The following is a 13,016-nucleotide window of genomic DNA, read 5'->3' as shown; positions in this document are numbered from 1 at the left end:
AATAGTAAGAGATAATGATGTCAGTAAAATAGTGAGCTAGAAAACTCCAAGCTCTCATTCCCCCATAGAAACAATGTTTTAAAAGTTTGTCAGAACTCTGAAGAGTGAAGTTTTATAGTTGAGAACTAAACAAATACACGATCGAGAAAAGGTCATCTACAAAATGGTAGAAAATTCTTTAGTGTTTTTACTCATCTTTGTCCCACACACTGCTGAGTACAGTGATGGTCTTGGTCTTGAGCAGATGGCTTCCCAGTTCCCAGGTCCTTCCTCAAACCAGAAAATTTACAAATTAATTTGCAAATTATTTTGTATGTCTGTTCTGACCTATCGGGGGGGATACCTAAAGGGTTAACTCAAGGTGTTCATCTGTTTCACATAATACAGAGTACAGGCAGGAAAAGTGACAAGACATGCTCCTAAAAGACACAAAGCAGACTACAAGTCCATAGATGCCTGGGGCAAGAGATTATGAGTGGAGATATACAATAGGCCATCTAAGACAAAGAGGATAAGCTGGGGAAAGATTCTTGAAAATTAGGACACTCAAAAGTAGCCAAAAACATAGGTAAATTTAAAAAGCCATCGACTTGCCTGGGCAAGACACATACTCAGAATCTAAGACTAGAGAAGACCTTAAGCTTCCACCACAGCCTGACTTTTGGCATAAAACAAACCTAGGTAAGTGGTGATGGAGTGCCACAGAATAGATCCAGTTTGCAGATAGGGAGAGGTGGTTCTCTCATTTTTGTGTTGTTTCCTTTTGGGCAGTTTTTTATTTTTTAGCTTCTATCAAGGAATTCCATCAAAATATCAGCTAAATGTGAACCGAAGGAACAGAAAGTTTGGTGAGCCACACAGTACAAGCAATTGATTTTACAAAAAAATAGTTTGGGTAAATCTTAAGACACTTGGACTACTACAGCCTCCAACAGTCAAAAAAATAATAATATTAGCAAACCCTGGAAAAGAGGAAAATCTGATTTCCAGAGTTGACACATTTTAATAATCAAATGCCCTATTTTCAATGAAACATCACAAAGTATACAGAGGAATGGGAAAACATGCCTCATTGAAGGGAACAAAATTCTTTGACAGGAAAAACCACCCTTGAGGAACCCAGACATCAAATTTTCTGGAGAAGTACTTTAAGATAACTGTCTTAAATATGACCAAAAAGCAAAGAGAAAACATGGAAAAGAACTAAAGGACATTAGGAAAACAACATATGGATAAAATTAGAACAGCAAAAAAAAAATAAAAGGAAAAATTAAAAGGAACAAAACAGAAATTCTGCAGTTGAAAATTTTTCTGAAATGCAAAATTCACTATAGGACTTCAACAAGAGACAGAAAGACAGAAAAAGAGCTAGAAGATAGGACAATTGAAATTACCTAATCTGAGAATCACAAAGGAACAAGAATGAGGAAAAGTGAACAGACCAAAAGACTTTCGAGGTCCCGTCAAGAGGAAAAATGAATGCATAATGTGAGTCCCAAAAGAGAAGAAAGAAAAAGGAATAAAAAGTTACTTGAAAAAATAATGGCTAAAAACTCCAAACTTGATGAAATACATGAATCTATAAATCCAACAAGTTCAATGAACTCTAAGTGTAAGCCCCAAAAGACCCAAACTGAGAAACATACTCTGTCAAAATATATACAGAGAATCTTGAAAGCAGTGAGAAAAGTGACTCATCACATGCATGGGACCCTGAGCACAATTATCTCCCTATTCCCCCCAGAAACTCTGGAGAACAGAAGGCAGTGGGATAATGTATGAAGTGCTGAAAGAAATGAACTGTCAAGTGAGAATTCTATATCCATAGGAAATGGCAATCCACTCCAGTGTTCTTGCTTGGAGAATCCCAGGGACGGCTGAGCCTGGTGGGCTGCCATCTATGGGGTTGCACAGAATCGGACACAACTGAAGCGACTTAGCAGCAGCAGCAGCAGCAAGATAGTGCTTTAAAATTGAGGGAGAAATTAAGAAATTCTAAGAAAATTAGAGGGAATTCATTACCACTGGAGCTGCCCTTAAGGAATGTTAAAGGAAGTCCTTCAGGTTGAAATGAAAGGATGTTAGATGGTGACTGGCATCTAAAATCTCCAGTAAAGGCCAAGGTATGGACAAATAGAAAAGCCAGTTTTAGTTTTAACTTTGGTGTGTTGCTTCATTTTTTATATTCTGCAAAACTAACAAATAAAAATGATTATGAATCTATATTATTGGGCTCACAGTGTATACAGATGTAATTTGTGAGATGAGTAGCATAAACGTAGAGGACAGAACTGTAAGAGCTTTCATATGATTGACGTCAAGTTGACATTGATTTAAATTAAATTCTTATAACTATGTATATAACCCCTGTGATAACCACAAAAAAAACTACAGAATATACATAAACAAATGAGACAAATCAAAATTTATCAGAACAAACAATCAGCTAAACACAAATGGTGCTAGTCATGGAGAAAATGAAGGCAAAAAACTATAATATGTACCAAAAGCCGGTGGCCAAGTGGCTGAAGTAAGTCATTCCTTGTCAGTAAATACTTCAAGTGTAAATGGATTAAACTGTATCAAAAGAGAGAGATTGTCAGCGTTTTAAAAATGAGCCAACTTTATGCTGTTTAGTCTTATAAGAGACTTAATTTAGATCTAAAAACACACTTAGGTTGAAAATGAAAGATGGGAAAAGATATTCTATGAAAATAGTAGTCCAAAAGACAGTAGAGGAGGCTATTCTATTAATAGACAAAATAGACTTTGAGTCAGAAACTGTTACAAGAGGCAAAAAAAAGAACATTATATATTGACAAAAGGGTCAGTCCACAAAAAATAAGAAATGCATAAGCATATATGTATCAAACATCAGAGTCTCAAAATATATGAAGCAAACACTGACAATTGAAGGGACAAGCATATGATTCTACAGTAATGAACACTTCTGTATTCCACTTTAAATAATGGATTAAACAACCAGAGAAAGATTAAATAAAGGACTTGAACATCATAAAACAACTGAACCTAACAGAGAAGACTCCACCCAAGTTCAGTAAACTACACATTTTTTTCTGATGTGCACGTGGATCATTCTCTAAAATAGACCACAAAACAAGTTTTAACACATTCTAAAAGACTAAAATCATATGTAGTGTCTATTCCAAACACAATTAATAAAAGTAAATCATTAACAGAAAATGGAATGTCATAAACATATAGAAAATAGAAAGTGAAGTCACTCAGTAGTGTCTGACTCTTTGCAGCCTCATGGACTGTAGCCCACAAGGCTCCTCCGTCCATGGGATTTTCCAGGCAAGAATCCTGGAGTGTAATATTTCCTTCTCCAGGGGATCTTCCCGACCCAGGGATTGAACCCGGGTTTCCCTCATTGCAGGCAGACGCTTGACTGTCTGAGCCACCAGGGAAGCATATAGAAAATAGCATGCTCTTAACCAGTGAGTGAAGAAATCACGAGGGAAATTAGAAAATATCTTGAGACAGTAAAAACATGAAAACAGTAAATTCAAAAGTGGAAAGATATTTAAAGTTTAACCAAAACCTAAAGCTAGATTCCTTTCTCTTTAGATATTGAGACATAAAACGCATCAGTTGGTTCTTTTGAAGTTTGGGCTTATGAAGCTCTTCTGTCAGGCTTCCCAGCGTGGGGATCCAACAAAGGGACTGGGAATCCCCAGGGAATCTGAACTTGAAGCCAGTGGGATTTGATTATAAGACTTCCACAGGACTGGGGGAAACAGACTCCAGTCTTGGAGGGCACCAGCAAAATCTTGCACACACCAAGACTCAGAGGAAAGGATCTGTGACCCCCCCAGGAGACTGAACCAAAACTACTTGCTGGTGTTGGAAGGTCTCCTGTGTAGGCATGGATTGGCAGGCGCTCACCACAGGGATGGGGGCACTGGCAGCAGCAGTCTGGGAAGGTCCCCCTTGGTGTAAACCCTCTTGGAAGTTGCCATTAACCCTACTAAAGAGCCTGTATACCCAAGGCCTGGGTAGCTTCAGGCCAAAAAACTACCAGGGAGGGAGCACAACCCCACTCATCAGCAGATACTTGAATTAAAGCTTTATTGAGCATGGCCCTGCCGAACAGAGCAAGACCCAGTTTTTCCCCACTGCCAGTGCCTCCTATCAGGAAGCTTACACAAGCTTTTTAACCTCCATCAGAGGGCAGACAGAAGAAGCAAAAATAACCACAGTCCCACAGTGACTAAAACAAAAGCCACATTACAGAAACTTAATTAGCTTGGAAAAGCAGAAAGTTATGTCCTAGATGAAGGGCCAAGATAAAACCCCAGAAAAAAAACAACTACATGAAGTGGAGATGGGCAACATTCCAGAAAAATAATTCAGAATAATGATACTGAAGATGATTGAGGATCTTGGAAAAAGAATGGAGGCAAAGATTGAGAAGATGCAAGAAATGTTTACCAAAGACCTAGGAGGACAAAGAACAAACAGGGATGAATAATACACTAGAAGAAATCAATAGGAGAATAACTGAGGCAAAAGAACAGATAAGTGGCCTGGAGGACAGAATGGTGGAAATCACTGCCACAGAACAGAATATAGAAAAAAAAAGAATGAAAAGAAATGAAGACAGCCTATTTTAAATAATAGGCTGGGACAGACCTCTGGGACAACATTAAACACACCAACATTTGCATTACATGGGTCCCAGAAGGAGAAGAGGGAGAGGAAAAGGACCTGAAAAAATATTTGAAGAGATAATAGCTGAAAACTTCCCTAACATGGGAAAGGAAATAGGCAACCAAGTCCAGGAAGCAGAGAGAGCCCCAGGCTGGATAAACACAAGGAGGAAAACACTGAGACAGAAAGTAATCAAACTGACACAAATTAAAGGCAGAGATAAAATATTAAAACCAACTAGGGAAAAACAACAACATAAAAGTGAGCTCCCATCAGGCTATCAGCTGATTTCTCAACAGAAACTCTACATACCAGAAGGAAATGACATGATATATTTAAAGTGATGAAATGGGAAAACCTACAACTAAGAATACTCTACCCAGAAAGAGTATTCTTCAGATTTCTTGAAGAAATCAAAAGCTTTCCAGATAAGCAAAAGTTAAGAGAATTCAGCACCACCAAACCAGCTTTACAACAAATGCTAAAGGGACTTCTCTAGGCAGAAAACAAGAAAAGAAAAAGACCTACCTACAGAATATAAACCCCAAACAATTAATAAAACAGTAATAGGATCATACATATCAATAATTAGCTTAAATGTAAATGGATTAAGTACACCAACCAAAAGATATATAGACTAACTGAACAGATGAAAACATGTGCATGTATCCAGTTCCACTTAACCACATAACTCTACTTGATCCCCCCAGATTGTATATAATTATTTTATATTGTTAGGTTAATCATGTTCCCATTATGACTTGCAACTGTAATTATCTTTTTGTCTATTGATTGTGAAAACTGATAAACATCTTTATTGTGATTATGTAACTGTAACAATACCATTGTATCATCATTGGTCAACAGAAAAATGATAGAATTCTATATCACCAAAACTACCATTTAATAGAAAAACCTGTAATCACTTTTTAAAATTCAGATGCATATCAGAATTATCTTGGAATTTTTTGAAAATGCCCAGGTTTTGCTTTTTTTTTTCACCAGAGCTCCAGATATGTTTCTAATGAGTAGCCATGTTTAAAGACTGCTGGAATATATGAAGATCTTTTTTGATGTTCTTTCTCAAGCCTTTATCAAGCATAGTAGAAATGCTTTTGTATACACATATATAAATATTATGTATAATATATATATATTTTAGAAAACATGAATTTTTCTAATTAAAAAATTTATGGCATTTTTATTATACTTGTTTGACTTAGTATAAATAGAATGTTAGATTTCTAACTTAAATAGATATGCAACAAGCAACAAAAGTTTACTGTATAGCACAGGAAACTATAGTCAATATCTTATAATAACCTATGCTGCTAAGTCACTTCAGTCGTGTCCGACTCTGTGCGACCCCATAGATGGCAGCCCATCAGGCTCTGGCATCCCTGGGATTCTCCAGGCAAGAACACTGGAGTGGGTTGCCATGTCCTTCTCCAATGCATGAAAGTGAAAAGTGAAAGGGAAGCCGCTCAGTAGTGTCTGACTCTTCGCAACCCGGTGGACTGAAGCCTACCAGGCTCCTCCGTCCATGGGATTTTCCAGGCAAGAGTACTGGAGAGGGTAGCCATTGCCTTCTCCATATAATAACCTATAATGGATAATAATTTCAAAAATAATATATGCATATATGTATAAATCACAAAAAAAAAAGAATTCTACTTTTTAAATTTAGTAATGTTTATCTTTTTGCCAGTTTTTCTAAATGTCCTATGGACATCTAATAACAATGTATGAGATACAAAATTTTAAATATATTTGTATAGGATATGAGTACTATAAATAGAAATCTATTATATTTAAATTATTAATGACCTCATTCAAGATGCTCCTATTATTTTTTCTGCACTTGATAAAATATTCTCAGAGAAATGTTATTATGTCTTACAATGATTATATATTTTTTGTTTTCCCTTATATTTCTTATTTTTGTTTTATGTATCTTTGTTTCTTGGTTGTTAGGTATCTAATGGTTTATGATGTCTATCTTCTTTGTGAGTTGTATCTTTTATTAATAAAATATTCATCTTTGTTTCATTTTAAGAGAAAAAAAGACAATTTGGTACTGACACAAAAACAAATATAGATCAGTGGAACAGTATAGAAAGCCCAGAGATAAACCCATGCACCTGTGGTCACCTAATCTATGACATATGAGGCAAGACTAAATGATAGCAAAAAAGGCAGTCTCTTCAATAAGTGGTAGTGGGAAGACTGGACAGTTACATGTAAAAGAATGAAATTAGAACATTCCCTAATACCATCTACAAAAATAAACTCAGAATGGATTAAGGGCCTAAATGTAAGACTGGACCCTATAAAACTCTAAGAGGAAAACATAAGAACACTCTTTGAAGGAAATGGCAACCTACTCCAGTATCCTTGCCTGGAAAAATCTCATGGACAGAGGAGCCTGGTGGACTGCAGTCCGTGGGGTCGCAAAGAGTCAGGCACAACTGAGCGACTAACACTTACTTACCTACTTGACATAAATCAGAGCAAGATGCGATCCAAAAGTCTACAAGTAATAAATGCTGGAGAGGGTGTGGAGAAAAGGGAACCCTCTTACACTGTTGGTGGGAATGCAAACTAGTACAGCCACTATGGAGAACAGTGTGGAAATTCCTTAAAAAACTGGAAATAGAACTGCCTTATGATCCAGCAATCCCACTGCTGGGCATACACACTGAGGAAACCAGAAGGGAAAGAGACACGTGTACCCCAATGTTCATCGCAGCACTGTTTATAATAGCCAGGACATGGAAGCAACCTAGATGCCCATCAGCAGATGAATGGATAAGCAAGCTGTGGTACATATACACAATGGAGTATTACTCAGCCATTAAAAAGAATACATTTGAATCAGTTCTAATGAGGTGGATGAAACTGGAGCCTATTATACAGAGTGAAGTAAGCCAGAAAGAAAAACACCAATACAGTATACTAACGCATATATATGGAATTTAGAAAGATGGTAACAATAACCCTGTGTACGAGACAGCAGGGGAGACGCTGATGTATAGAACAGTCTTATGGACTCTGTGGGAGAGGGAGAGGGTGGGAAGATGTGGGAGAATGGCATTGAAACATGTAAAATATCATGTATGAAACGAGTTGCCAGTCCAGGTTCGATGCACGATACTGGATGCTTGGGGCTGGTGCACTGGGACGACCCAAAAGGATGGTATGGGGAGGGAGGAGGGAGGAGGGTTCAGGATGGGGAACACATGTATATCTGTGGCAGATTCATTTTGATATTTGGCAAAACTAATACAATTATGTAAAGTTTAAAAATAAAATAAAATTAAAAAAAAAATCAGAGCAAGATGTTTTTTGACCCACCTCCCAGAGTAATGAAAATAAAAATAAACAAGTGGGACCTAGTTAAAAGCTTTTGCAGAACAAAGGAAACCACAAACAAGACATAAAGACAACCCTCAGAATGGGGAAAAATATTTGCAAACAAAACAACTGACAAAGGGTCAATCTCCAAAATATAAATAATTTCAATTTACATAGTAAAAAAGATGCAGTTGACAGTGTAAACACAGGAAACAAATCAATCATTGTGGGTGGGTAAGCCAAAAAAATGCTTAAACTACCACAAAATTGTACTCATCTCACACGCTAGTAAAGTGATGCTTAAAATTCTCCAAGCCAGGCTTCAGCAATACGTGAACTTCCAGATGTTCAAGCTGGTTTTAGAAAAGGCAGAGGAACCAGAGATCATATTGCCAACATTTGTTGGATCATTGAAACAGGAAAGGAGTACCAGAAAAACATCTTCTGCTTTATTGACTAAGCCTCTAACTGTATAGATCACAGCAAACTGAAAAATTCTTCAAGAGATGGGAATACCAGACCACCTTACCTGACTCCTGAGAAATCTGTATGCAGGTCAAGAAGCAACAGTTAGAATTGGACATGGAACAACAGACTGGTTCCAAATAGGAAAAGGAGTATGTCAAGGCTGTATATTGTCACCCTGCTTATTTAACTTATATGCAGAGTACATAATGCGAAATATCAGGCTGGATGAAGTACAAGCTGGAATCAAGATTGCCAGGAGAAATATCAATAATCTCAGATATGCAGATGACACCACCCTGATGGCAGAAAGCAAAGAAGAACTAAAGGGTCTCTTGATGAAAGTGAAAAAGGAGAGTGAAAAAGTTGGCTTAAAACTCAACATTCAGAAAACAAAGATCATGGCATCCAGTCCCATCACTTCATGGCAAATAGATGGGGAAACAATGGAAACAGTGAGAAACTTTATTTTGGGGGCTCCAAAATCACTGCAGATGGTGACTGAAGCCATAAAATTAAAAGACACTTGCTCCTTTGAATAAAAGCTATGACCAACCTAGACAACATATTAAAAAGCAGAGACATTACTATTACCAACAAAGGTCCATCTAGTCAAAGCTATGGTTTTTCCAGTAGTCATGTATGGATGTGAGAGTTGGACTATAAAGAAAGCTGAGTGTCGAAGAATTGATGCTCTTGAACTGTGGTGTTGGAGAAACTCTTGAGAGTCCCTTGGACTGCAAGGAGATCAAACCAATCAATTCTAAAGGAGATCAGTCCTGGTTGTTCATTGGAAGGACTGATGCTAAAGCTGAAGCTCCAATACTTTGGCCACCTGATGCTAAGAACTGAGTCATTGGAAAAGACCCTTGTTCTGGGAAAGATTGAAGGCGGGAGAAGGAGATGATGGAGGATGAGGTGGTTGGATGGCATCACCAACTCAAGGGACATGAGTTTGAGCAAGCTCCAGGTATTGGCGATGGACAGGGAAGCCTGGCATGCTGCAGTCCATGGGGTCGCAGAGTTGGACACAACTGAGGGACTGAACTGAACTGAACTGAACTGAACTTATAATAAGTATTGGTAAATTTCTCAGCAACTCTGCACGTCTGATCTACATAAGTTTAAAATCCCCAATATTCCTAACTCGCACTATTTCCCGTCTCCTACAGTACATTATTGTTGTTTTAAAACACAATTTACTATTTTTAAGAGTTCTGAAAATGATAAAAGTTTATTTTATTTTATCCACTTGTGTCCAGATTATGGTGCTCTTTTTTTTCTATATATTAATCCAAATTTCCACCTGATCTCATTTTTCTTCTAGCTGAAGAATTTCTTTCAGAGAATTAACTTTCCTGTAATACATATCAGTTGGTGATAAAGTCTTTCAATTTTTATTTGTTTGAAAATGCCTTATATTAGTCAAGTATAAAATTCTAGGTGGGCTTTTTTCTTTCAGTACTTTAAAATTGTTACTTCATAGTCTTCTGACGTATAATTTCTGACAAAAAGTAGGCATCCATTCTTTTTTTTTCTTCCATACATATTATGTCTTTTTCTATTCAACATTTTCTTTTTATCTGTGACTTTAGCAATTTAATTATAATGTATCTTGGTGTGGTGTTCTTCATGTTTCTTCTCCTTGGCATTTATTTAGCTTCTTAGGTCCATGGATTTATACACTTCTTGGGTTTCCCTTGTGGCTCAGCTGGTAAAGAATCTGCCTCTAATGCGGAAGACCTTGGTTCAATCCCTGGGTTGTGAAGATCCCTTGGAGAAGGGAAAGGCTACCCATTTCAGTATTCTGGCCTAGAGAATTCCATGGACTGTATAGTCCATGAGGTTGCAAAGAGTCAGACACAACTGAGTGACTTTCACTTTCACTTTGCTTTCAAAAATCTAACTTTTGCCCATTATTGCTTTATCCATTCTCTCTTTGTTCCTTCTGAAATACTAGTTACCCATATTAGACAACTTTATCCCATAGGTCAGAGATAACTGTTTATTATTTTCTAGTCTTTATCCACTGTGGGTTTCTTCTTTCATAGTTTTTAACCTTAAAGTTATCCATTGTGCCTTATGTCATTTAACCTTCCATATGTAGTGTGTGTGTATGTGTGTGTGTGTGTGTGTGTGTGTATATATATACTGTTATTAATCTTATCCATTTTTTTTTGTTTCTTGTTTGGTTGATTTGTTTACTCATTTCAGATATTTTTCATATTGAGAATTCCAGTTAGGAACCTTTTTAAATAAATTCTCATCATATTCTTGAACATATGGAGTATTTTTACTGTTTTAATGGCCTTGACTATTAATTTTATGTGTCATTTCTTACTCTGTGGCTTACTGATTCATTTTTCTTCTTGATTACAATAATATATCCCTTTTATTCATATTAAGTACTTTTTTATCGAGGGCTAGATGTTACAGATTTTATGTTGTTAAGTGGTAGTTTTGCTGTACTGTCTGAAATCTTCTGGGCCCTTTCCTAGGATGAATTTAAATTACTTGGAATTACTTTAATCCTTTTAATGTTTGCTTTAAGTTTTGTTATATTGGATTCAGAACTCATTTTACTCTCAGACTCATTTGGCCCCTCTACCAAGGCAATAAATGCCCTTCTGGTTATTGTATCCAATTGGCCATGGGTTAGGAAGTTTTATACCTCTCTGTGTGCTTTGTGAAATTTCAGCCTACGCTTTTTCACTGGTTTTTCCCCAACCTCAAGTGTTTTCCTTACATTTTCAAAAGTTAGTACTCAGGAGACCCTTCTGCAGATCAGACAAAGACTCTGTATCTTTCTTCTCTTGTATTTTCTCTTACAAATCCTATTTGTCATGACTTTCTTGAAGTCCAATTCTATTGCCTTAACTTAATGAGTCCGCCAAGCAGTTTTGGTGGTCTCTTTTTGTTTAGGGTTGAAAACTCTCTAAGCAATAAGCTTTGGTAATCACAGGGCTCACCTCATTTGTTTCTCTGTTCTCAAGTATCACTGTCTGTACTGCCTGTTTTCTAAAGTCTAAAACCCATTTCATACACTTTGTATGGTTTGTTTAGATGTCTGATATGGAGGTGTGTGTGTGTGTTTGTGTGTGTGTGTGGTTGCTTCAGTCATGTCCAACTCTGTGATCCCATGGACTGTAGCCCACCAGGCTCTTCAGTCCATGGGATTCTCCGGGCAAGAACAGTTGAGTGGATTACCGTGCCCACCTAGGGATGTAACCCGCATTGCCTTCATTAGCAGGCAGGTTCTTTACCACTAGCACCACCTGAGAAGCCCTCGTGGAGAGGTAAATTGGTTCTTTTACTCCATTACGGCCAGCTATAGAGTCAGTCCTGATGAAATCTTGCTTAAGGAACAGACATTGACAATTTTAGAACTTAATGTTATTTAGGCTTGTGACTTACAGTTTTAAGAAGAGTGATCCTTTATAAGTATAAGAAAATGGTTTTGGCTATCATTCCCTCCACCAAAAAACAATTCTAGCAAGCACCCTCAATGTGCCATTTCTGAAGCTGTACCTTTCTTCACATTCAGAAACAATGAAACCTATGCAGCTAACTCAAGTGCTAAAGTATTTCCCATTTACAGGGTACTGCTTTACAAAGCCAGAACTGATCTTCATGTTGGAACAAGGAGAAGATCCATGGTTATTAGAGAAAGAATTTATAAACAGAAGTTCCCCAGGTGAGTTACTGAATACTGGCAGAAGGCATCCAAGAAAATTAGATCCGAAGTGATCACCTAGATAGAACTCAGCAGTTTGAAATGTTTTTCAGCCCTCTCCTATTAGAGGTCTTTACATTTGAAATTTTAGAAATAATAAATCTAATAAAATGTGAGAAGGGGACAACTAAAAGGAATGGAATATAAGCATGTTGATATTCTCATCTTTAAAAGATGGGAGCTAAGTATACCCTTTGAAACTGAAAAATTAAGTAATGGATGCATATTTAACAGTAAAAAGGTAAAAACTAAGAAAAGTTAATAAACTGAAATTGGGAGTAACAGAGCAGAAGAGAGAAATAAATTAATTTTATCATTATATAATAAATTACTAGATACAATCAAAATTAATAGATGATTAAGAAATTGTATAGTTAGAAAGGATAAAGACTAGAGCAAAGTGCAACCCTCCTAATTGTTAAAAGTTATTTACATTTGACAGACTAAAGAAAACAGACCTATTACTAGAGAAGTTTCTTATAAATACTATATCAGGGTCCTCAGGATCATCATCAGGTTTATTAATTCACCTGGAGGACTCAGCACACAGGCATACTCGTAACTAAGATTTATACCGTGAAATCATACAGAGCAAAATCAGTAAAGAGAACAGATGTATGGAGCAAAGTCAGTAGAAAACCAGTTACGACAACTCATGTGAAATATCTACCTGAAAAGTTCATTTGCAATGAAAAGAGTCTGATGCTGGGAGGGATTGGGGGCAGGAGGAGAAGGGGACGACAGAGGATGAGATGGCTGGATAGCATCACTGACTCAATGGACGTGAGTC

The 13,016-nt window shown here is 37.0% G+C and overlaps 1 protein-coding gene across 5 annotated transcripts in view; it reads left to right on the top strand.

Annotated features, from left to right (window-relative positions):
• ZNF782 (zinc finger protein 782) overlaps positions 1 to 13,016 on the top strand; it is an 82,393-nt gene that overhangs the window by 60,448 nt on the left and 8,929 nt on the right. For all 5 annotated transcript variants that reach the window (XM_044940277.2, XM_044940278.2, XM_044940275.2 and 2 more), the window contains one exon: positions 12,092 to 12,187. In XM_044940277.2, the coding sequence (XP_044796212.2) occupies positions 12,092 to 12,187 (96 nt within the window). The remainder of the gene's footprint in view (positions 1 to 12,091; positions 12,188 to 13,016) is intronic.

The sequence above is a fragment of the Bubalus bubalis genome, chromosome 3, assembly GCF_019923935.1.
Source record: "Bubalus bubalis isolate 160015118507 breed Murrah chromosome 3, NDDB_SH_1, whole genome shotgun sequence".
Taxonomy (NCBI): domain Eukaryota; kingdom Metazoa; phylum Chordata; class Mammalia; order Artiodactyla; family Bovidae; genus Bubalus; species Bubalus bubalis.
The sequence above is the reverse complement of the archived record's forward strand: the minus strand, read 5'-3'. Positions and strand labels throughout refer to the sequence as shown.